This window comes from Chelonia mydas, chromosome 14 (genome assembly GCF_015237465.2).
Source record: "Chelonia mydas isolate rCheMyd1 chromosome 14, rCheMyd1.pri.v2, whole genome shotgun sequence".
Lineage (NCBI taxonomy): Eukaryota > Metazoa > Chordata > Testudines > Cheloniidae > Chelonia > Chelonia mydas.
This window is the reverse complement of record NC_051254.2, coordinates 15,473,766-15,496,970: the sequence shown is the minus strand read 5'-3', so window position 1 is coordinate 15,496,970 and position 23,205 is coordinate 15,473,766. Positions and strand designations below refer to the sequence as shown.

The following is a 23,205-nucleotide window of genomic DNA, read 5'->3' as shown; positions in this document are numbered from 1 at the left end:
ATTGCAGGATCATGGTTAAGTTCACACAGCACGGCTGAGAGAGCCAGGAAAAGACCCCAGCTCTCTTCAGGTCTGCACTGCAGGAGCTGCGTGCTATGTTCCGCAGTCACAGAACTCTGACCAAAACCACACAGCAAACAAACTAACCTCATGGCATGAAACAGAATTCGAACTCAGCTACAGAAAAACAGCTGACCAAGAAGCACTGTGGGCAGGGAAAGGGATGGCTCCATGAGTACACTGGCCTGTGGACACAGAGGGATCGGCCAGATGGTTAGCAGGGCTTTTAGATCTTCACTTCCGGAATGCTGGTTTTTCATCCCCTACCTGCTTTGCTACTGGATTCTAAGGCCTTGTTAATGCCAGTCTTTTTTTGCTTTGTTTTTGCAAGAACGTCCCATCAGAGCCTTGTCTATAACAGTCCCCTCTGCATCGCTACCACTGGTGGAACTGCACTAGTGGGACACTTGTGCAAAATACCCTCAAAACCTAGTCCAGACACCCATCTGGAGTACAAATGCAATACACGTGGGCCTCAATTCAAAGCCCATTGAAGTCAACGAGCATCCTTCCCTTGACTTCAACAGGCTCTGAATCATAGAAACCACCACTAACCAGGTAACTTCTTCCACTTCTGTCTTTTAATCTCCAGTCTGTCCTTCCTCTCCAACACTAATCGTGCAATTATATTGATGGGTTTGTGTGACTTAGACTTCAACTAGAAGTCCAAAGTGATTTAAAAGCCATCTAGGGACCGTTTTACCCCCAGTTATTTATCATAATCAAAAGAAAAGGCTTTCTCCCTGTCCCGGTAATCTTGGGAGAATAGTTGCTGATGGAGTCACACAGCATTCCAGCCTTTTATAATAGCTGGAAAAGTGTTCCAGTTCGGATGTCCTCACCTGGGATCAGCAGGATTTAGGCTGCTAAAAGTTACGGACAAGACATCAGACTTTTGCAGTTTACTTAAAGAAACACTCCAGTTACAAATCATCCTATTTAACTTTCCCATCTCAGATCCCTACCACCACCAAACTGAATGATAAACGTCTCCCCAGCACGGAGATTGCTGACTTAGATTTTACCACTTCCTTCTGCTTAGACAATAAAACCGACGTTCGCTTTCCTCACTGTTCCAGCACCGAGCTGTGACATCTGGGCTGCAAATGCTGCGGGGGGAGGTTTAGATGCAAAGAAGAACTGTTTTATTGGCTTAAAAAAAACAAAAAAACAACCACCCCTGGTGTTACTTCTATTCATTTGAGGTTTGGTAAAACTTAAAATAAAAACACCCCCCCAAGACCAAAGTTTTGGGTCTGACTAAAAGGAGGCTGATTTTTCCCCTGTATTACAGTAACGCTTAGAGATCTCAGCGCATTGTATTGTCTTCACCCTAGTTTAGTTTGCAGCTAAATAGACAAGGGTAGAAGAAAGGCGGTATTAGGATCCATATTATACAGATGGGAAACTGAGGAACAGAGCGATCATGTATCTTGCCCAAGGTCATAAAGGAATTCTGTGGCAGAGCCAGGAATTTAACCCAGCTCTCGGAGTCCCAGCCCATCCTTCTTTTCTGTCCCTGTTAGGGAACAGAGTTTTCTTAAAACCATTCATTGCCGAAGGTTATTTCTTAGTGATGAAGGTCAAATTCATCCCCTGGTGTAAACTCTGCTGAGTAACACCAGGGATTAATTTCATCCTGACTGCAAACTAATAATCTCATTTCATCCCTTGAAATGGTTCCATCACAGTGTCCTTACTCAGATTAAATTCCTAAGGAGCTGAATGAATAAAAAGTGCAGGATGGAAGCTATATCAAATCCAGGAACTATAAATAAACTGGAGGTTTTCCAGCATACAACATTGCATACCCTGGCTTTCAGTCATCTTTGCTTCATAAATATTTTTAGACCTACATCTCAACCAATTTGTGTGAGATTTTTTTTTTTAAGTGACATTACTGAATTTTGGAGGAAGTCTCAACCTTACCCATGAAATCTTCATTTCCCAGCACTGAGATCAGAGGATCGTAACACTGAAATTAAAAAATTTAAAACAAACACACACACAGATACACACATAATTTAGTTGTACGCCATGAACTGAACAACATGGCCACAAAACCATCTAAAATTTTACACTGTAAATTGCAACCATGGCACAAATAGAAATGAATGACCCCAAATTTGTTCTGGAAGGTGGTTTTAGCTTGGCACCCAGAAGCCTGGATGTTTATTTGAATCCTCTGGAGCCTGTCCACCTGGCCTAGAGAACTCAGGGGAGATTTAAGATTCTTCCTATTTTTGGCCAGGCTGGAATTATAAAATACAGAGGGTCAAGCAAAAAAATAAATAAAAAATATAATATCTTTCTCCTTAGGCCCAAGATTTGGGTCAGTTCTTAGTTTATCCAAAACGGGCTCCCTGCTGCCCCTCATCATAAAGATATTTCATGGTGAAAGCTCTTCCTACCTCCAGCAGTGTTGGATTCCGAGCCAGCTGTTGAATGGCAGTAGCTAGTAACTTCTGATTTAAAGCTAGGCGCAGGAAGTACCGCCCTCGTCCCTGCGCTGTCAGCACCTTCTCACAGGAACTGGCTTTCTCTATCATAATTGACAAGGGGGTCACCCTATAAAGAAGGAATATGAAGAGGTGCCAGGGAATATTTACAGCATAGGCAGGCGACGACCCATTCCCAGGCTCTGGTTGTCTGCCAAAAAGGGTCTTGGTCACTCACCTGTAATGGGGTTCTCTTCCAGGAGCAAGTCCTTGTGCCAGTTTCTGTAATGGCACTTGTCACAGTTCAAGGCAACTGCACTTGTATTCCCCCTCTGGGGTCCAGCAATGGCACCCACTCTCAGGTTTCCCACTCCCCTGGCCATCACCTCTCTTGGGTGGAGACATGTGTCTCACTCCCATCTGACCAGGATATTTCCAAGTTGCACTGATCAATACTGTGAATTGACCCACAAAGTCAGTCTGCCTGAACAGGTCTGTGCTTCCTTTCCCTCCAGAGACAGCATACAGTGCAATTGCTCTGTTATAAATTACCACACATTTCTCCCTAGGTGAGCCTACTGTGTCCTTAAGGTACAAGTGCTACAGAGAACACATCTTAAAAAATAATAAAAGAACCTCCATGCATGCTAGTAAGCTTACCAGAGACCACCCCAACCCTAACAGGGGCTCTGGCAGGAACAGTTCTTTAAAACCCCACCCAAGGGGTTTCAAGTTCATCACAGTTTCAGCTCGGAACAAGCAACCAGTCTTATGGGGCCTCAGTAGGCGCAGTACGTCCAACCCCTCCCCAAGAATTAGGGCTCTCCAGGGGTTCTGTCTATTGGCTGGATCAGGAAGAAGGCCCTGAGCCAGTTTAAAACCAGGCTATTTATTCAAAAATCCTTTCTTTGTGTGTTGAGCTCCAGAGAATCCAGTTTTAACTAGTGTACGTGCACCTGTCCAAGGGGGGGCAGCTGCAAAAGGAGGACTTGCATTAACATCACCCCCCTCCTCCTAGAGTAGTTCCACAATAACACATACTCCACCCCATTTTTTCCATGCAACGGACCCAAAAGATTGTCCAGGATGTTGTCATCCAAAGGCCACTCACCCGCTGCAGGTATCCTGCTGAGGAAGCTGCTCTAACCAGTGCCAATAATCTCGTCTCTTGAAGCCCAGCACCGGCTCTGAAGGAGAGAGAAGAGGAGCTCCTTTAGGAAGGCCCTCTGACAGGTAACCAGGAGCGCGTTTCCCTTGGAGATTCTGCAAATGCTGCTGCCCCTATTCTTTCCACACAGAGCCACCCCCAACCAACACACACGACTCCCCAGGGAGTTCTAGGCCTCCGTGGTTCCTGGGCTCTGCTCGTCCTTTACTAACAAGCAACACATGCACCGGTCTGTGCCGCCCCCTCTCTTGGGCCCACACCAGCCCCTGCAGCGTGCATGGAGTAGAAGTGGCCACTCACGTTTAATTCCTTTTCGAAGGATCATTTCCAGGATCTCGCAGAAGGGGGCTAGGTGCGGGGAGGCATCAGTGCACAGGCTGCTCCCCTCCTTGATGGCGAGGATGCATGCTGTGAGAAAGTGGGAGGGAAGCAGAACGCTGAGGACACCTGTTCACATCATCCTCTAGTGGGACTGGTCTTGATGAGCTGGTATTTTTAACCAGAGCTGGAGCAACAGCTTGTGGAATAACTCTGCAGTCAGTCTGTTACCATCAGGTTGTGCATTTGGCAGGAAGGTCCATGAACAGACCAAGGTCAAGTCACATGGCCAAACCATTTGCTCAGCCCCCAGAGATATAAGATCAATGTCAAACACCAGGAGGAAAGCAAACTCACTCCCTGCTTCAGGCCTGGCTCATGAGAGGTAACTTGATCTAGGGAAAGAGCACAGGGCTGGGCGTCAGGACTGCCGGAGGTCTAATGCCAGCTCTACTAACAGACCACTCCGAGACTTTGAGCAAGTCACAACCCATGGGGCACAGTTTCCCTACTGATATAAGGGCGGGGGATATCATCACTTCACCACCCAGGCGAGAGATAGGGAGGATTAGACAGTATCTATAAAGCACACTGATGAGGTGAAGCATTCACACATAGTCTTTCCTTTGTAGACGCACAAAAGGCCCAAGACTGAAACGTGTCAAGCAGCCTCAACTCTCCTTGCTGGCCAATGGCGTTTGAGAGCGCTTGATGCCTGGCAGAACTGGGTACAAAAGCCAGCACCCCCTTCCCACAAGGAAGGTGGGCTTTTCAGCAGCTTGGTTGGAAATTGCAGTTGTCCCCTTTCTATCAGCTCACTCACAGCTGATGGTCAGCCCTGTCACCATCTGGAGAAGTGGAGCACAACATACAAAAGAAAAAACGGCTTAGAACTTGTGCCAGGGAACAGGGGAAGCTCTGATTGCTGCCCGAGGCAGGACACGGCTGCCCTGCTGAAAATCAGTTTTACTTTCTTTTCTCCATTGGGTTCCTGCCACGTTACTACCCTGTTTCTCTAAAACCAGCAGCACTCCCCTACTTCCTAGTGCATCGCTAGAAACCAGCTGGAGCCTGACAGCTAGTCTCACTTTTTGACCACAGCCTACACTTCTGCCATAAAGAGCAAGTCAGACAGACTAAGAGCTTCGTCTCCTTACAAATACGGCACAGCAGCGGCAGCGATCTCCCAAGTTGAGACAGAAGCATCTCCTTCCTGCTGCTGTAACTCCTGTCTGCCTCGAGTCATTCTTCACTGTCAGTTCCTCAGGCCAGTTTTCAAACTGGTTCTGTGACGCACCAGGTGCATGACTGGTGGTGTATAAATAATAACGAGCTAGCGAACAGGGGCAGCAAACCAGGGAGTTTGAGAGGGAGTCGTAATATCATCCCTATGTTTAGCAATGCCAGCGCTGCTCCCGTCTCTTCTACTGCATCCAGACAGGGAACCTAAACACAGAGGCCTCTACCCAGATCCTGATGTGGATTACTAGGGACTGTGGCCTGAATTTCCCACTCACAGAAAGTCAGGTGGGGAGACTGTCCAGTATGAAAGGTGTCTGCTTGCGAAACCTCTCAGGAAGCAGGTAGGAGAGCTACAGGAGGAGGTGGCTAGGCCGAGGCACATCCATGCCCACGAGGAATTCATTGAGTGTATTCATATGGAGACCGCCAAGGCTGAGGAAGCTGTCCAGCTAGAGAGGACTGCTGTCATGCCTAGGTGAAGTGGATAAGGCTCTGTCACAGGAAAGACACTGGCAGCTGGTTACTTCTGGCAGCAGGCCGTGCTCCACCCCTGCTCCCAACCCACCCACCAGAGTGATGGAGAACCATTATGCTGCCCTGGCAACAAGCAGTGAGGACTCGCCCCCAAAGGTGGAGGAGGAGAAGCTCTGTACCCCCAAGGCTGGAGGGATCACAGCCACTATTCCCAGGAGGAAACGTAGGATAGTGGTGGCTGGTGGCACCCATCTGTCGGCCTGACATGGCATCCCAGGAGGTACGTTGCCCACATCCGAGGCATTACGGAGGGACTGCCGAGGATCATCCGGCCCTCTAACTACTACCCCATGCCGGCATTAATGATACTGTGAGCAGATCAGAAGTGACTGCAGGGCTCTGGGAGTGAGGGTCAAGGAGTTGGGGGTGCAGGTGGTAGTCTCTTTGATCCTTCCAGTCAAGAGCAGGGGCCCAGGCAGAGACAGATGCATCCTGGAGGTGAATGCTTGGCTGTGCAGATGATGTTGCCAGGAGGGCTTCAATTTCCTTCACCACAGAACTCTGTTCTGGGAAGAAGGACTGCTGACTGGAGAGGGCATCTACCTATCAAAGAAGGGGATGTGTATCTTTGGATACAGATTGGCTAACCTAGACAGGAGGGCTTTAAACTAGGTTCAATGGGGGCAGGAGACAAAAGCCCACAAGTAAGTTAAAAAAAAATGGAGACTGATCAAAATCGGGGGGGGAGTGAGGGGGGGATGGGAACATGGGCCATTATAGCAGGGACAAGGGAGAGACAAGAGGAAACATAGAGGGGAAATAAAACTGGTATCTTAGATGTCTGTATACTAATGCGAGAAGTATGGGGAATAAACAGGAAGAACTAGAAATGCCAGTGAATAAACACAACTATGAAATAGTTGGCATCACAGACCTGGTGGGAGAATAATACATATGACTGGAATATTGGTACAGAAGGGTACACCTTGCTCAGGAAGGACAGGCAGGGGGGAAAAAAGAGAGGAGGCGTTGCCTTATGTATCAGAAATGTATACACTTGGACTGAGGTTGAGATGGAAATAGGAGACAGACTTGTTAAAGTCTCTAGGTAGGGATAAAAGGGGTAAAACACAAGGGTGATGTCACTGTAGGGATCTACTACAGACCACCTAACTAGGAAGAAGAGGTGGAGGTGGCTTTTTTTAAATAACGGACAAAACCATCCAAAGCAGGACTGGCTGGTCATGGGGAACTTCAGCTACCCAGACATCGATTGGAAAAATAATATAGCACAGCACAGATTACCCAACAAGTTCTTGGAATGCCTTGGAGACAATTTTTTTACTTCAGAAGATGGAGAAAGCAACTAGGGGAGAGGCTGTTCTAGGGTAAATAGGGAGGAACTGGTTAAGAATTTGAAAGTGGAAGGCAGCCTGTGATCATGACATGACAGAGTTCATGATTCTAAGGAATAGTAAGAGGGAAAACAGCACAATAAAGACAATGGATTTCAAGAAGGCAGACTTTAGCAAACGCAGGGAGTCGGTCGGTAAGATCTCATGGGAAGCAAGTCTAAGAGGGAAGGGTTCAAGAAAGTTGGCAGTTTTTCAAAGAGATGTTATTAAGGGCAAAAGAGCAAATTATCCCCCTGCGTAGGAAAGGCAGGAAATATGGCAAAAGACCACTCTGGTTTAACCAGGAGATCTTCAATGAGCTGAAACTCAAAAAAGAGTATCTTACAAAAAGTAGAAACTAGATCAAATTACAGGCAAGCAACACAAGCACGTAGGGACAAAATTAGAAAGGCCAAGGCACAAAACAAGATTATACTAGCTAAAAACACAAAGGGTAACAAGAAAACATTCTACAGATACATTAGAAACAAGAGGAAGACCAAGGACAGGGTAGGCCTGTTAGTCAATGAGAGAGGAACGACAATAACAGAAAACGGGAAGTTGGCAGAAGTGCTAAGTGACTTTTTTGTGTCAGTTTTCACCAAAAAGTTTAGTAGCAATTGGAGGTCTAACATAGTGAACTCCGATGAAAATGAGGTAGGATCTGAGACTAAAATAGGGAAAGAACAAGTTAGGAATTACTTAGACAAATTAGATGTCTTCAAGTCGCCAGGGCCTGATGAAATACATCCTAGAATACTCAAGGAGCTGACTGAAGAGATATCTGAGCCACTAGCGATTATCTTCAAAAACTCATGGAAGATGGGAGAGATTCCAGAGGACTAGAAAAAGGAAAATATAGTGCCCGTCTATAAAAAGGGAAATAAGGACAACCCTGGGAATTACAGACCACTCAGCTTAACTTCAGTACTTGGAAAGATAATGGAGCAAATAATCAAGCAATCAATTTGCAAACACTTAGAAGATAATAAGGTGATAAGTAACAGTCAGCATGGATTTGTCAAGAAAAAATAGTGTCAAACCAACCTAATAGTTTTCTCTGACAGGGTAACAAGCCTTGTGGATGGGAGAGAAGTGATAGATGTGATATATCTTGAGTTTAGTAAGGCTTTTGATACAGTCTTACATGACCTTCTCACAAACAAAACCAGGGAAATACAACCTAGATGGAGCTCCTGTAAATGGGTCCATAACTGGTTGGAAAACTGTTCCCAGAGAGTAGTTATCAGAAGGCTAAGATTTAGTCATGGATATTTTTAATAAAAGTCATGGACAGGTCATGGGCAATAAACAAAAATTCACTGCCCAGTGACCTGTCCATGACTCGTACTATATACCCCTGACTAAATCTGGGGGGCTCCGGGGATGCAGTTGCTGCTCTGGAGAGGGGGCTCTGGGGCACCCGCTAGTGCTGGGGGTTCCAGGGCACCCACTCGTACCGGAGGATGGGGGCTCTGGTGAGGGGCTGCCTGGGACCGCCACCGCTGCTGCTGCTGGCCAGAGATGGACCTGCTGGCCCAGAACCCCGCTGCTGCTGGCGGAGTGGCAGCCCAGGACCCCCACTGCCAGTGGACCACCACCGGTGCTGCGGGGGGCGGTGCGGCTAGCCACAGGGCTGACCCCAGGGCTCAGTCGCACCTGCTAGCTGCAGAAGTCATGGAGGTTCCAGAAAGTCACAGAATCCGTGACTTCCGTGACCTCTGTGACAGACTCGCAGCCTTAGTTATCGGTGTTTCACAGTCAAGCTGGAAGGGCATATTGAGTGGAGTCCCACAGGGGTTGGTCTGGGCCCAGGTTCTGTTCAATATCTTCATTAATGATTTAGATAATGGCATAGAGTAGACTTATAAAGTTTGTGGACAATACCAAGCTGGGTTGCAAGTGCTTTGGAGGATCGGATTAAAATTCAAAATGATCTGGACAAAGAGTCTGAAGTAAAAAGGATGACATTCAATAAGGACAAATGCATAGCACTCCACTTAGGAAGGAACACTCAATTGCACGCATACAAAATGGAAAATGACTGCCTAGGAAGCAGTACTGCAGAAAGTGATGTGAGGGTCATAGTGGATCACAAGCTAAATATGAGTCAACGGTGTAACATTGTTGCAAAAAAGGCAAACATCATTCTGGGAGGTATTCGCAGGAGTGTTGTAAGCAAGACACAAGAATTAATTCTTCTGCTCTACTCCGTGCTGATAAGGCCTCAGCTGGAGTATTGTGTCTAGTTCTGGGCACCACATTTCAGGAAAGATGTCACCAAATTGGAGAAAGTCCAGAGAAGAGCAACAAAAATGATGAAAGGTCTAGAAAAAATGATTTATGAGGAAAGATTGAAAAAATTGGGTTTGTTTAGTCTGGCGAAGAGAATACTGAGAGGGGACACAATAACAGTTTTCAAGTACATAAAGGGTTGTTACAAGGAGGAGGGAGAAAAATTGTTCTCATTAACCTCTGAGGACAGGACAAGAAGCAATGGGCTTAAATTGCAGCAAGGGAGGTTTAGGCTGGACATTAGAGAAAACTTCCTAACTGTCAGGGTAGTTAAGCACTGAAACAAACTGTGGAATCTCCATAATTGGAGGTTTTTGAGAACAGGTTAGACAAACACCTGCCAGGGATGGTCTAGTTACCACATAGTCCTGCCTTTAGTGTAGGGGACTGGACTAGAGGACCTCAAGGTCCCTTCCAGGCCTACTCTTTTATGATTCTAAGAATCCTCCTCCCAACCTCTTTGACCCCTTCTGAACAGGCATCTGGAGACACTCCCAACTGCCCAAGAAAGGGAAGTGACTCACAGTGAGAAAACATCTCAGAGTTAAACTCTCTGAATCTCTGAAACCAATTCACCTGCTAATATCAGCATACAATAGACTGCTTCTGTAAATATTGATTCATCTTCTCTGGGCTGTGTGCTCTGCCCTTCAGTCTCATAGGTCTGAGTCCTAGACAGAAATTTGCAATACAGCTTTCACTTCATTAGGTGTCCAGGATGCACATTAAAGTAGTGAATCCAGGGTTCTCTCTTGCAACCCACCCCTAAAATAAAGGAAAGTGTGGGGGGACCAGTCACCAGAAGAATGTGTGTCCCCAAAAGGGATAAAGGTGTAAGAGATAGCAAAGATAGTACCAAAAATACACAAGTGAAGGGCTGGCTGGTTTCCAGGGAAGGGAACAGCTGGATGTAAAGGAAAAATGCATGGTGGGGTCACCATCCTTTGAAGGAGAAACTAGTCTCTACTTGGAAAGGATGACAACCCAGAAGAAAAGTGGCTGTGGGTTATTACAGCCTGCCTGAAGGAGGAGACTAGACTTTCCTTTAGCAGGCTGTTGATTCCATGGCAGATTCTGCACAGGTGTTTCAGAGGCATTTGCTCAGCTTTGCAGGTGGCAGCTCAAACCCCATGAACACAAGTGAGTCTAAGGCCCTCGCAGATAGACAGTCTCTCCCAGGGAATGCATACACGGGTCACAGCATACGGTACAGTGAGTAATTACAGCAGGTTTTCCCCACTCCCCAGTGTGTTCTAAGGCACGAAGCTGGCGTTCTGACAGAAGTGTGTGTGTAGAGGAGACGGGCAGCGAGGTGTGTAACAGGATCTTCCCGTGCTCCCATTTTATTACTTCCCTCAAATATCCTGTACTGGTCAAACCAGCCTTCCAGGCTGTAAGCAACTCCCAGAGCATGTTAATGCCCCCTCTTCATTCAACCACATGAGAGTCACTCAAGAGCTCTGGGAGAGGTAAACTCCCCCCTCAGCTAACCGTGCTGTCTCTGTATTGTTCCCAACTAGGGTTGCCACGTGCAGAACAATCTCTCTGACCCTCACCCTGCTGGTTTTCTATAAAACCCCTCACCGTGGTATCTCGGTGCAATATGGCAATGCTTACATCACAAAGCAATGGTGTTATCTCACTGCATCACCGTGGGCCCCAAGATCAATTTCAGGACCTTGTCAGTGTCCCATAATGATTGCCCATAGGGCCACCGTCCCCACAAAAAGGCTAGCTGGACCCAGGAAAGCCAGAGCGGGGGATGGCAACCTTACCAGGGAACTGAGCTCAGCACTTACACTCAGACCCTCCGCAAGACATCAGTCCCCCAGAGGGGTCCTCACTTTGCAAAACACGAGGGCAGCCTGGCTCTCAAGTCTCCCCCAAGCTCTCTGGCACCTGCCCAATTCAAAGCAGCATCAGTCACACCCCTCCTCTCACCCAGCCCCTTGTAAATCCCTCCAACCATGCAGCCGCGCACAGTTGCCTGCATCTCCCCCCTCCTCCAGCCACTCACCTTTCAGGGTCCCCAGCAGCGGCTCTTTCCCAGTCATGCTGCCCCCTCCCCAGCCGCAGCAGCCCGACAGACACCTGCAGGGCTCCACCCAGTGGCGACTGTGAGTCCCTTCCGCAAACACAAGGCAACATACTGGGAGATACCACTCACTCTGCAGCAGACAGGGGGAACAGAGGGAGCAAGGCCCAGTCCAGTGCCTTTGCTGGGAGCCCAATACAAGGCTGTGCATTAGGGAAGCTGGAATGGACTCATCAGCTCTCCTGGAGGGAGACGAATCATGTTCCCGGGATGGTGGTCTGGGGTGAATGATTAGGAGGGGCTATAGACACCCCCCCCCGGAAGAGATTTTAGGCTCTTCCAGCAGCTTTGGAATGTTGATACTTATTATCCTGCAACAAGTCAGCGGCGTGATGACGCTGATCAGAGAAACAGTCCTGAGGTGGGTGGGTTGCATCCTGACACCTCTGTGGAGGGCCAAGGAAAAGCCAGACCTCATTATCATTATTTGGTATTATTCCTGAATGTGCCTTTTAGTTCCCATTAAACAAACACCAGGATCTCCAAATGCAACAACATTCAATCAACTACATTTCTTCATATTACTGTCTGCACTACAGCCATACAATTAAGTCACACTGTAATAATTAACAAGGCCAAACTAGGGGTGTTTGCAATGACAGATAGGAGGAGTGTGCATCTCACGTTAGCCCCAGGGCTATCACGGCATGACAGAGTGAGATTTAAAACTAATTTGGTGAGTGAAATTTTAGTATCTCATTGAAACACACATTGTAAAGCCTTTCACCATGAGACTAAAAGTTTTTAAATTAATATTTGTGCCTTCATCTTTACTGCTATAATATTGCTTAGAAACTACAAAGATGAGTGCAATCAAAACAACCCCTACATTAGACAGATCCACAACTCACTTAAGGATTCTCTGGACATTTGTAAACTGAAAGAAAGTTCACCTGAATAACACATTGCTCTTACAGGTTACAGATAGGAAATGTTGCTGGTAGCCCTGCAAGCTGATAATGCCACATACACTTAACAATCATTTTTAAGGTCAGGCTTAACAAACCCCTGGCTGGGATGATTCAGTTGGGGATTGGTCCTGCTTTGAGCAGGGGGTTGGACTAGATGACCTCCTGAGGTCCCTTCCAACCCTGATATTCTATGATTCTATGAATAATTAATACATTTCATTTCATATAGCATCTCTCATGCAATGCATCCCAAAACCTTATACATTTTTGTTAACTTCTCCAGGCCTCAGTCCCCTCATCCATAAAATGACCTGGCTTCTTAACAGTAGGGTGACCAGATAGCAAGTGTTAGACATCAGGACAAGGGGTGGGGAGTAATAGGTGCCAATGTAAGAAAAAGCTCCAAAAATCGGGACTGTCCCTATAAAATCGGGACATCTGGTCACCCTACTTAAAAGGGTTGGGGGGAGGCTGTTAGTTAATATGCCATGCTTTCCTTACAGTGGAAAGAAGGTGGGATGGTAACACATGAATCCCAAACCCCATCATTTAGAATTTGCACATATTAAAGGCAGATCTTTCTAGCAGATGGAGAGGCTGACACCACTGTGATAAATGCAGTATAGATGGATGGATGAAGACTTTGAGCCAGCAGGGAGAGGGAAGGTTGTATGGCTAACAGAGATGACCAAAAAAATAATTTTGTCACTTGCAAAAAACGTTTAACAAAAATGGGGGAAAAAAACATTTTTCTTCTAATATTTTTTGGTTTCCATTGAAAAAGCAAACTGCCAAAACTGATTTTTAAATATTTGGTGTATTTATTTATTGCAACTGACCACCACTTTTGGGGGGGGGGGTTGCTGAAAACTGAAAAATGTTTAGGGGTTCAGTTTTTCAAAGAAAACCAACACGGCTGTGATGGAAATGGGCATTTTTGGATCCAGTGGAGATCCTGGGACATTCACACAGAACTATGTGAATCTGGAGAATCCCCCCAGAAAAAGGCTATCTCCTTGGCTTCTCCCTTCCCTCCCCTTTGCCTGAGACAGCCGCACCCTACCCTCATCTCTGAGGCCCTGTCTGCACTAAGGTCATTTTCTATACATTGCTCACCTCTGTTAGCAACACTGGGAACTCTAGTGTAGAGAGGTCACCAGCTACCACCAGGGTTTTTAACACTGCGTTAAGGACCCGTGATCAGGGCAGGTCTAATGGACACTGTTAAAAACAGCAGCAGCCAGTGGCCCATCTACGCTAGGATTTCCAAAGTAGCTAACACCCGTAGAGCTGAGCTGGTGTTAGAAAAACGTGCAAACTGTCCCTACAGTATACTCAGGGCCTGAGAAGAGCTGTAGGTACCGAGGGAATGACCACTCCTCCACCAAAAGCAGTATCTCCTGGGAAACCCACCCGGCACCGGAAAAGTAACCACGCTTCACCCAGCAAATGCTCTCTCGTTCTCCACTCCAGCAGCCCCGCCTTTAGAGCCCGGGAGTCCCAAAGGAAGATGCGGGACTTTCTACAGCGACTGGAGCACACAGGCAGCTCCCCCACTGTGTGGTTGGGGGAGGGGGTCCTTTCTGGTTTTAGGGTGCGCCCTTCTGGCGCGCTTTGAGATCCTCTGGTGGAAGATGCAAAGGGTTAATCATTGAACCGGGTTACTATTCAACCCGCCTGATGTGGGAGGGGAAATAACCGAACCGAGCTAAAAGAATTCACCAGCTCCAGGCCAAGGGGTGGGGCAGGGCAGTAGAGAAGCCTCCGGCGCAGGCAGGAAGCGCCAGGCGGGGGCAGGCCCTGGCGGCATGGCCCTCGCGTTGTTGCGGCTGTTGCAGCCGGGCCTTCCGTGGTGGAACGTTGCAACACCGCGCTCCCAGCCCCAGCCCCCTGCGGAGCATGGCCGGGCGAAGGGAGGCCGATCTCGGCTCGCTGCTGGCGCAGGCCCGGGTGGCTTACCGAGGGGCCTTCGCAGGGGCGGACCCTGAGCTCGCGGTGTCAGCCCCCGGCAGGGTGAACCTGATCGGAGAGCACACGGACTACAACCAGGGCTTCGTGCTGCCTATGGTAAGGGGGAGGGCAGAGGGGCTGGGCTTGGGGGGCCGCCAAAGCATTACTTGGGCTGTGGCCGTGCCGGCACCCCCGCCTTCCCCCACGACTCGGGTGCAGCAAACCCAGGCACTTCGATACGATCCCGTTCTTTCATAGAGGAGCGTGGGACGAAGTCCGCATTGTTGCGAGGGTCGGGAGCAGGATCCTCCGCGTGTGAATGCAAGTTGCTGTCTGTCTCCCTCCGTGTTTCTGCAGCCCCCTGGCTCGCGAGACGAACGCTTGTCCCTCGTGTTTGTTACCCGGGGCGTCACTGCACAGAGAGCCACAAAGCGAACCGCCCCTTCCCCCAGAACCGCGGCGGGATAAAGAGCCCCCCTCCCGCCTGGATCTCAGCGCTCACGCTTGCACTCAGTCCCAGCAAAACAAATTCTTCCCGCTCTGCCACAGCCTTTCTTTAGATCAGCACGGTGCTGTACAAACAGTAACTCATTCACTCGGCTCTGGATGTTGGATTGTATTGGATTATATTGGAATTGGAAAAGTTTCAGAAAAGGGCAACAAAAATTATTAGGGGGCTGGTGTGTCGGCCATATGAGGAGCGTTTAATAAGACCGGGACTTTTCAGCTTTGAAAAGAGACAACTAAGGGGAGGATCTGATTGAGGTCTATAAAATCATGACTGGTGTGGAGAAAGTAAATCTCCACTGAAAAATCCACTGAATGCATCCGATGAAGTGAGCTGTAGCTCACGAAAGCTTATGCTCAAATAAATTTGTTAGTCTCTACGGTGTCACAAGTACTCCTTTTCTTTTTGTAAATCAGGAAGCGTTATTTATACTCCTCATAACACAGGAACTGGGGGGGGGGGGGAGGTCACCAAATGAAATTAATACGCAGCCAGTTTAAAACAAACAAAAGGAAGTATTTTTTCACATAGTGCACAGTCAATCTGTGGAACTCCTTGCCAGAGGATGTTGTGAAGGCCAAGACTATAACAGGATTAAAAAAAAAACTAGATAAATTCATGGAGGATAGGTCCATCAATGGCCATGGGCAGGGATGGTGTCCCTAGCCTCTGTTTGCCAGAAGCTAGGAATGGGCGACAGGGGATGGACCACTTGATGATTACCTGCTCTGTTCATTCCCTCTGGGGCACCTGGCATTAGCCACTGTCAGAAGACAGGACACTGGGCTAGATGGCCCTGGTCTGATCCAGTACGGCCATTCTTATGTTATGTTCTTATGGATAAAAATCAGGCCTAAGGACAATAACAGTCCCCCATTTTAATAAACTGTTAAGGTTTCCCCCATCACTGTGTAATGCTTTTTGGCCTGAGCTGTGGCTGTCCAGTGGCAGCACTGCCAGACATGCTGGGTGTGTTCGGAAGCACTTCTTAGCAGCCGCTTGGATTAACTTCCCCAAACGAGAATTCTAGGTCATAGGATAACTCATTGGAGAAGGTAGGAACCATTCTCATCTTCCTGCCATTCCAGGAACCAAACAAGTGTCAGACAGCGGACTTAGAGCACCACCGTGTGGGCACAGCGCTAGGGAAAACAGCGTCAGGCCAAGATTTCCAACCGTGGAGGACTCCTCAATCCTTTTTTCTGGCATCTCAATAAATGGCCTAATTTCCAAAGGTGCTGAGTGCCCTTCGACTTCCCGTGCTCAGCAGGGCTTTTGCAAATCATGCCACTTATTTAGGTGCTTAAATATGGATTTGGGAGCCTGTCTTTTGATGATCTTGGGCTTGGCCTGTAATTACAACTCCATCTCCTTCAGGGCTGCTGTCTCACCACCGAGCACGACAGGTAACATGGCCCTGCGTAAACGAGGTTACAGATGGGTTGTACTGCCCTTCCCCTATTCCGAAGCGATGTCCTGAGGCAACAACTGGGCAGTTAAACTGCTTAATTCTCCTTCTTTTCTTTACTCACTCCATAGTTTCTGCCTCTCTAACTTTTTTAATTTGCAAACACCTTTTGATGCTCAACAGAGTTTTCTGCCCCTTTTGACTGCCTGGAGCAAATCCTGACTCCAGTAACTTGGTCTCTGACTAGGACTTTGTTTGGCAGTGGTAACATTGGGGAAACCCTAGGAGAAAAGGCCAGTGTGATGCCCTCACTTTCCATGGAGCCTCGGCTGTGAGGATGGCATTTGTGATGTGATGACCTGTCCACTAGCAGCTAGGCGGAAACTATTATACTGGTTTCCTACAGGCCACCAAAGAGCTAGCACAGCACAGTAATGCCTTTGGGTCTCCTGCTCGAGGATGGGGAATCAGTGTGTTTTTTTAATTTATTCAAGGCTGCTTTTCATGTGAACAAATCAGCCCAGGGAATAAAATCCTGACCGGGAGGCAATCCTAAGAGCATCATCTCTGCACACGTGTATAGTTCTGCCGCTCTATATAGGAAGGCTGGTGTCTCTCTGGGGGCAGCGTTAAGGTTGTTTGGGTATCTTAATTGCAGGACATGGCAGCAAGGCCGTCACCATCCTTGTGATAAGAGGCACAAAGTAGCGACCAGTTCATAGAGAGTGGGAAATTCCTGCTCCTCGGGGCTCCAGCCTGTTCCCTATGGCCAGTTTCCCAGTGGGAGCAGGATCCCAGCCTTAATACCAAGACCCTCAGGTATCTCTGCACCGTCAGTTGCGCTGGCTTTCTGGAAGCAGGACGTGTTGGAGGTTTCCATCATTTCCTTTTGCACTGGGTGGGGTTCAGCCAACGTCTCTCTCTGCAGGCCCTGCAGCTGGGCACCGTGGTGGTCGGGAGCCCAAGGCAGGACGGAACAATATCCGTCATTACAACCGCGGAGGAGGCAGAGGAGCCCAAAAGGGTGCAGTTTCCAGCTCCAACAGAAAGAAACACCCTGAAGCCCGGAGAACCTCACTGGGCTAACTATGTGAAGGGCGTGATCCAGCATTACCGGGGTAAGGTCCAAACACACCTGGGCGGCGGGAGATCTGTTTGGGTCAGCAATGTTCCTGCAGGCGCTCAGGATGCAGCGTGCTCTGGTTGGGAGGGTGGGTGTTACAATGCAACTGGGACAGAACTAGGAACAACTGTAGCCTCACTTGCAGCTGAACGTTAGCGAAACGCAGCTGATCCCTGCAGCTGCTGTTCCATTCATGTCTTGTCTGCGACTACAAGATGGTGCCTGAAACCCAGGTGCCATCTCTCTCCCACCACCAGGCAGCCTGCCTTCCTGCTCCCAGAAGTGACTGCTCCATGGCGGAACTGGCTGTGAGTAAGGGATATCTTCCTCCACTGCCCTTTCCTTTCCCTGAAGCTGCTGTCCCAGCACTGGGCTCCAACTATAGAGAGACCAAACAGCAGTGTGCCAAGCATGGTGTCAGGATACTGCTTGGTTGTCTGGATTGCCTCTTGGGAGTGAGAGCAGAAGAGTTAGAGATGGACCCTGAATCAGCTCATTACAGCTGTAGTTCTCAGCTCCTCAGAGATGGCCTTCACCTGCCCTCTATCTGGTCAAACACAGCCTGATTGCTACCGGCCTTTCTAAACTGGACATACTTCCCTCAGCCTCTCTCCGGTGGCAGCTGCCTCCCATGGGGTGTTGTACTCCCGGGGGTATCACCCGTCCAAGTCCACTTCATTTTCTGTCTTGTCTCTGGTTGGGCTCATTCTCCTTCTCCCCTTTGTTTTTTGTCTCCATTACAGCCGGTCCTCTCCCAGGCTTCAACGCAGTGATAGCCAGTAACGTTCCCCTGGGCGGTGGCCTGTCTAGTTCAGCCTCTCTGGAAGTGGCTATGTATACCTTTCTGCAGCAGCTCTGCCCAGGTAACACAGCAGCCAGTTCATCAGCTCCACGAGCCTGGTGCAAGAGAGAACCTCTCTTTTGGGATCCTCTGTGCCAAATCCAGGTGCTGGCCAAGAGACACTATAGGAGATGCTGTGATTCTAGTTCTCCCCTTCACCTCCACTGAGAGCTGCATCACAGCTACTTAGCTGCTCTCCCTGCCCAGAGGTAGAGCCCATCCCTTCCAACAGGGCCCCTCCAGATCCCTGGCTAACTCTGCACAGGATTAATAGGAACTCTCTCTCTGTTGAGAATCAACCAGGAAGTTCTTTGGGTTGGCCAGGATGAGTGGAGAATGGTCCTTAGGGAGCAAGTGTGAGAAAATAGCCGCACTTCCACCCTTCCCCGCTAGTGTGTCAAATCAAATTCTGGCTGAAGGATGTGGTATCCAACATATGGTGACTGGATTGGTCCATGCAGCCTGGTACCCTGTCTGTGATAGTGGCCAGAACATGTGATGCCCGAGAAGACGACAAATGTGCCCCTCATCCTGGGGAAGAGTGCGCCTAGATTGTGCAGTGTTGCACATGGGTGGGGAAGATTCCTTGTGACCCCATCTGGTATATGATCAGTAACAGAACTAAGCACAGAATATGCTACATACACAGTTTATACCTCCCTTAAGCTCTGTTCTGAGGCCTTGCGCAGGCTGTCTGCAGGGGGGTGAATTTCACCCAGGCTGCAATTCCCCTTCGCTTGCATAGCTGCAAACGTCATGAGCAGAGATGGGTTCAAGCCATAGAATTTGGATTTGGAGGCTGAACTGCTTTAGTTGGGGGCGATCTCTAGCTATAAATCCAGCCCTCTTTAAACAGGTGGCTGCAGTGCTGGCTCTGTAATGAAAGAAAGTGAAAATGAGCTTTAATTCCGCCCCCCGCATCTCACCCCCGGGTCCCTTGGGCAAGGTGGGAAATGACACAAAGCAGGCACCATACTAATCTATCTCTTTCTCATTTGGCACAGATGATGGGGACTTAGTAGCCAAGGCTCTGGCATGCCAGAAAGCTGAGCACACATTTGCTGGTATGCCCTGTGGGATCATGGACCAGTTCATATCTGTGATGGGCAAAGAGGGCTATGCGTTGCTAATAGACTGCAGGTCAGGACATGGACTCATAGCTTACTATACCATCTAATGATGATACTCTGCATTTCTACAGCACCTTCCCTCCAAGGATCTCAAAGCGCTTCATGATCATCTGCCTACTATGCCTCATAACAGAGGCTTGGAGAGGTGCAGGGCCAGACACCCAGTTACATTAAGGCCCCTTTGTACCACTCTGGCAGTGTCAAGGGCTTTGGAAGTGAATTACATTTATACGCGGAGTGGCATAAAGGGTCCTCAACCTAGGTGAGAATTTGTCCTTGGCCACCCTGTGTGACCTTGAGCAGGCCAGCAGAGCTGGGATTACAGCCCGGGTCTGCTGATTCTCAGTCCTGTGTTCTGCCCACTAGATGACACTGCCTCCCACAGAGCAGAATCGCTGCCTTGTCCTGGTTGCGCAGTGTAACTCTTATGAATAGTATCTAGCTGGCTGGGCAAGGGAATTCAGACAGCAAGGTGAGCTGCTGCCTACGGAACCTGTAGCATCCCGTGACCTTCGGCCAGTGACAAAGGGTCAAAGTCCCCACTATCCAGCGCTCCCCAGCTTTCGGGATCAAGCCATTCAGACACAAGCCACAGAGAGCTTGGGATAGGGCCACAAGATGGCTCCATGGCTGTGGATGCAGGATAGCCTTCCACAGGATTATTATGGGAATGCAATGACTTGAACAGTAAAACCCTGACAGAAATCAGGTCTGTAACTTCATGGTAAAAATCCTTACAGGATCATGGCCAGTAAAACCCACACTTGGAGGGCCAGGAACTCCAGAGTTACTATTGAACGTTTCCATTGCAGTAGTGCCTACTGACCACGACCAGGTTGGGCCCCCATTGTGGTAGGTGCTGTACAAACCCTGAATAAATGACAGCCCCAGAGAGCTTAAGGTTAAACTGAAGAGCGTCCAAACACCTGGGGTAGCTTATGTAGAGGGTAAGCGCTGGGTAGGGAGGACTAGCTTTATCTGCGCATGCAGGGCCTAGTAAAATAGAGCCCTGACTTGGGCCTGTGGCTGATACTGCAATACGATTGCTGAGATGATGAAAATCCAGCATCAAGGTGCACAAACCACCTTAACTCTGCCCCCTTAGAGATACCAGCCTCCCAGCTGTGTGGGTGGAGAGCAGCCGTAACACTGGCTTTGTTCCTAGGTGGCCCTGAGCCTCAGAGCGATGTCCGTGGCCTCGCTGTAACGCAGGCTCCTGAGGCGCGCCAAGGTGGTTGCTCCGGGGCAGCTCCCAGCTCATCAGGGTCCCGTCCCTGTGACCCTGCTGTGACCTCTGTTCCAGGTCGCTGGAGACTTTCCTCTTGCCTTTGACGGACCCCAGCTTGGTGGTTCTCATCACCAACTCCAACGTGCGGCATGCGCTGACGGGCAGCGAGTACCCCACGCGCCGGCGCCAGTGCGAGGAGGCAGCGAAGGCTCTGGGCAAGGCCAGTCTGAGGGAGGCCTGTCTGGCCGACTTGGAGGGTGAGTGCAACATCTTCCTTGGGTCACCAGAACAGTCTGCGGCAGCCTAAATCTTGTGAGACAGTGTGGGGAGCGAGCTTGGCGACGGCGGGGGCGGGAGCTGGTGGGAGAGGGGCAGGGACGGTGTGGGGAGCGAGCTGGGCGGCACTGGGTGGGAGGCTGTGGGAGAGGGGCAGGGACGGTGTGGGGAGTGAGCTGGGCGGCACTGGGTGGGAGGCTGTGGGAGAGGGGCAGGGACGGTGTGGGGAGTGAGCTTGGCACCTGAGGGGGACAGGAAGAGGGGTAGGGACTGCATATGGAGTGAGCTTGGTGACTGCGATAAAGATAAAGAAGTGAACTCAAAAGGTGCAGGGCAGCATGGAGCTCCATTCCAGGTGGTCCCATTTGGAGGCTCTAGGCCGTGGGTAGCGTCTCAGTCCAGCCTCGTGTGTCTCCAGCTGCCCGGGCCCTGCTGAGCGAGGAGGTGTACCGGCGCGCGAGGCACGTCATCGGAGAAATAGAGCGCACCTCCCGGGCGGCGCAGGCGCTGCAGGCCAGGGACTACAGGACATTTGGGAGGCTGATGGTGGAGAGTCACAACTCCCTCCGGTACGGGCGTCGCCAGCCCCGCTGGGTAGGGACACTCCAGCTGGGGGTAGGATAGCAATAGCTCTCAGGGCCCAAGGATGGGACACAAGGAGAGCAACGTGGACAGCTTAAACCATGAGATTTCTCACGCAGTGTCCTATCTAGTCTCTCCCACAGCTCAGCGTTGCGGAGGGGAGCAGCCTGCAATAAGTGACCGACTTTAGGAATAATTGCAGAGAAGAGCCTGTTCTACAGCCTCTGTGTTGGTCTGTACCAGAGGACAAAGGCACAGCCTCTGTACGGGGGGAGGGACAGCTCAGCGGTTTGAGCATTGGCCTACTAAACCCAGGGTTGTGAGTTCAATCCTTGAGGGGGCCATTTGGGATCTGGGGCAAAAATTGGGGATTGGTCCCGCTTTTGAGCAGTGGGTTGGACTAGATGACCTCATGAGGTCCCTTCCAACCCTGATATTCCATGATTCTGTGATTCAGAAGGAGGCCTCTGCCCCTGCTCCTGCTCCTCAAACATGCCCATGGCCAGTTACCCAATACTCCTACCACTGAAGGGAATGTGCCAGGCTAACCCCAGCAGCTGGGCCTGCCGGGGCCCACAGTTTGAGAGACCCTTGCCCTCTCCATTTTGGCTAGCAAATGCATGTGTTTCTAGGACTGGCCCTGAAATTTGACCTCGGGAGGAATCAAATGAATCTTCCATCTCCCACTGCAGCCAGGTGCTATAGGGTTGGGTGTTCGGAATGCGTTTACAGGGACGCGGCACTGGCAGGCTGCCCAGACTCTGGTTTGTGTTTCCCAGGGATGATTATGAGGTCAGCTGTCCTGAGCTGGATGAGCTGGTCGCTGCAGCGCTGGACGTCAGTGGGGTTTATGGCAGCAGGATGACGGGCGGAGGCTTTGGAGGCTGCACGGTCACGCTGCTGGAGGCTGAAGCAGCAGAGGAAGCTTTGCAGCACATCAAGGTACGTAGCCCTTCTAACGCCATAGCTCTGGCCTTAGGACTGGCAGTGCAGAGCCCGGCTCCACCAGCTTGAGTGGAGAATTCTGACCAGGCAAGGTCCGAGGCAGAGGAGGATCAGGCCCAAGGAAGATGGCTGAAAAGGCTGCTCAGCGTCCGTTCTGGCTTTTCCCTGCATAGATAAAGCTGGGATAGTGAGACAGACGAGTTTCTCCAGAGAATATCTCAGGAGAGTGAATAAGCAAAGTGACACGTAGCTGGAGACCTTGCTTGGGGGACTTGGATTGGTAATGAGGCTATAGGACCTTTGGCTCGCTAGGGCTCTAGTCTCAATGTGACCATTTTACTAGTCCTATCAGATGGCTCTACTGAAGTGTATATGAAATGAGTTGTGGTTGGGGGCCAATAATGCTCAGTCCAGCAGTAGCTTCCCTGAATGCGTTCTGATCGCATGGCCCATTGCATTAGCATGCCGACTCTGTTGAACTCTTCAGTGCTTGCTTCTCCTTTTGTCTCCTAGGAGAAGTACAACGGCACAGCTACTTTCTATTTCACTACGCCTTCAGATGGGGCAAAGGCACAGCCTGTGTACGGAGTGACTTCCCTTTCTGCATAGGGTGCTCTGATCTCTGGGTCCTCAACGGTGTCAGAGGAAAATTTCTGGGCCAGCTGCCTTCCCCCTTCCTCCTGCAGGAGATCAAACGTGGCTCTGTTTCTAACTTCACAACGGAACACAGGGAAATGTACAAATCTGTGCCACTCAAGTAATAAAACTAATTTTGCACAACAGTTCTGCCTCTTGACTTAACCATCTCAGTCTAAACCA

At 49.6% G+C, this 23,205-nt stretch overlaps 2 protein-coding genes across 7 annotated transcripts in view; one reads left to right on the top strand and one right to left on the bottom strand.

The window, feature by feature from the left end:
- LOC114022549 overlaps positions 1-14,748 on the bottom strand; it is a 36,311-nt gene extending 21,563 nt beyond the window's left edge. For 3 of the 6 annotated variants that reach the window (XM_027834655.3, XM_027834656.3, XM_027834657.3), the window contains exons 1-5: positions 11,407-11,554; positions 3,967-4,074; positions 3,610-3,685; positions 2,472-2,628; positions 1,990-2,035 (exon numbers count right to left, since the gene is read on the bottom strand). In XM_027834655.3, coding sequence (XP_027690456.2) covers positions 1,990-2,035; positions 2,472-2,628; positions 3,610-3,685; positions 3,967-4,074; positions 11,407-11,443 — 424 coding nt within the window. In that variant the 5' untranslated portion in view covers positions 11,444-11,554. The other 3 variants (XM_027834658.3, XM_043528456.1, XM_037913938.2) reach the window with 3 other exon arrangements.
- GALK1 (galactokinase 1) lies at positions 13,607-23,168 on the top strand. Its single transcript, XM_007072551.4, has 8 exons — positions 13,607-14,462; positions 17,190-17,379; positions 18,128-18,247; positions 19,230-19,365; positions 20,659-20,840; positions 21,278-21,428; positions 22,221-22,383; positions 22,900-23,168. The coding sequence occupies exons 1-8, from the start codon at positions 14,295-14,297 to the stop codon at positions 22,993-22,995; spliced, it is 1,206 nt and encodes a 401-aa protein (XP_007072613.2). The 5' UTR covers positions 13,607-14,294; the 3' UTR covers positions 22,996-23,168.
- The last annotated feature ends 37 nt before the right edge of the window (positions 23,169-23,205 follow it).

Excerpts from the sequence above, each read along its gene's own strand:
- GALK1 (XM_007072551.4), top strand. The coding sequence starts at position 14,295 with ATGGCCGGGCGAAGGGAGGCCGATCTCGGCTCGCTGCTGGCGCAGGCC. Across the intron at positions 20,841-21,277 it reads CTGTCTGGCCGACTTGGAGG|CTGCCCGGGCCCTGCTGAGC; the intron begins GTGAGTGCAACA and ends GTGTGTCTCCAG. Across the intron at positions 21,429-22,220 it reads GAGAGTCACAACTCCCTCCG|GGATGATTATGAGGTCAGCT; the intron begins GTACGGGCGTCG and ends TGTGTTTCCCAG.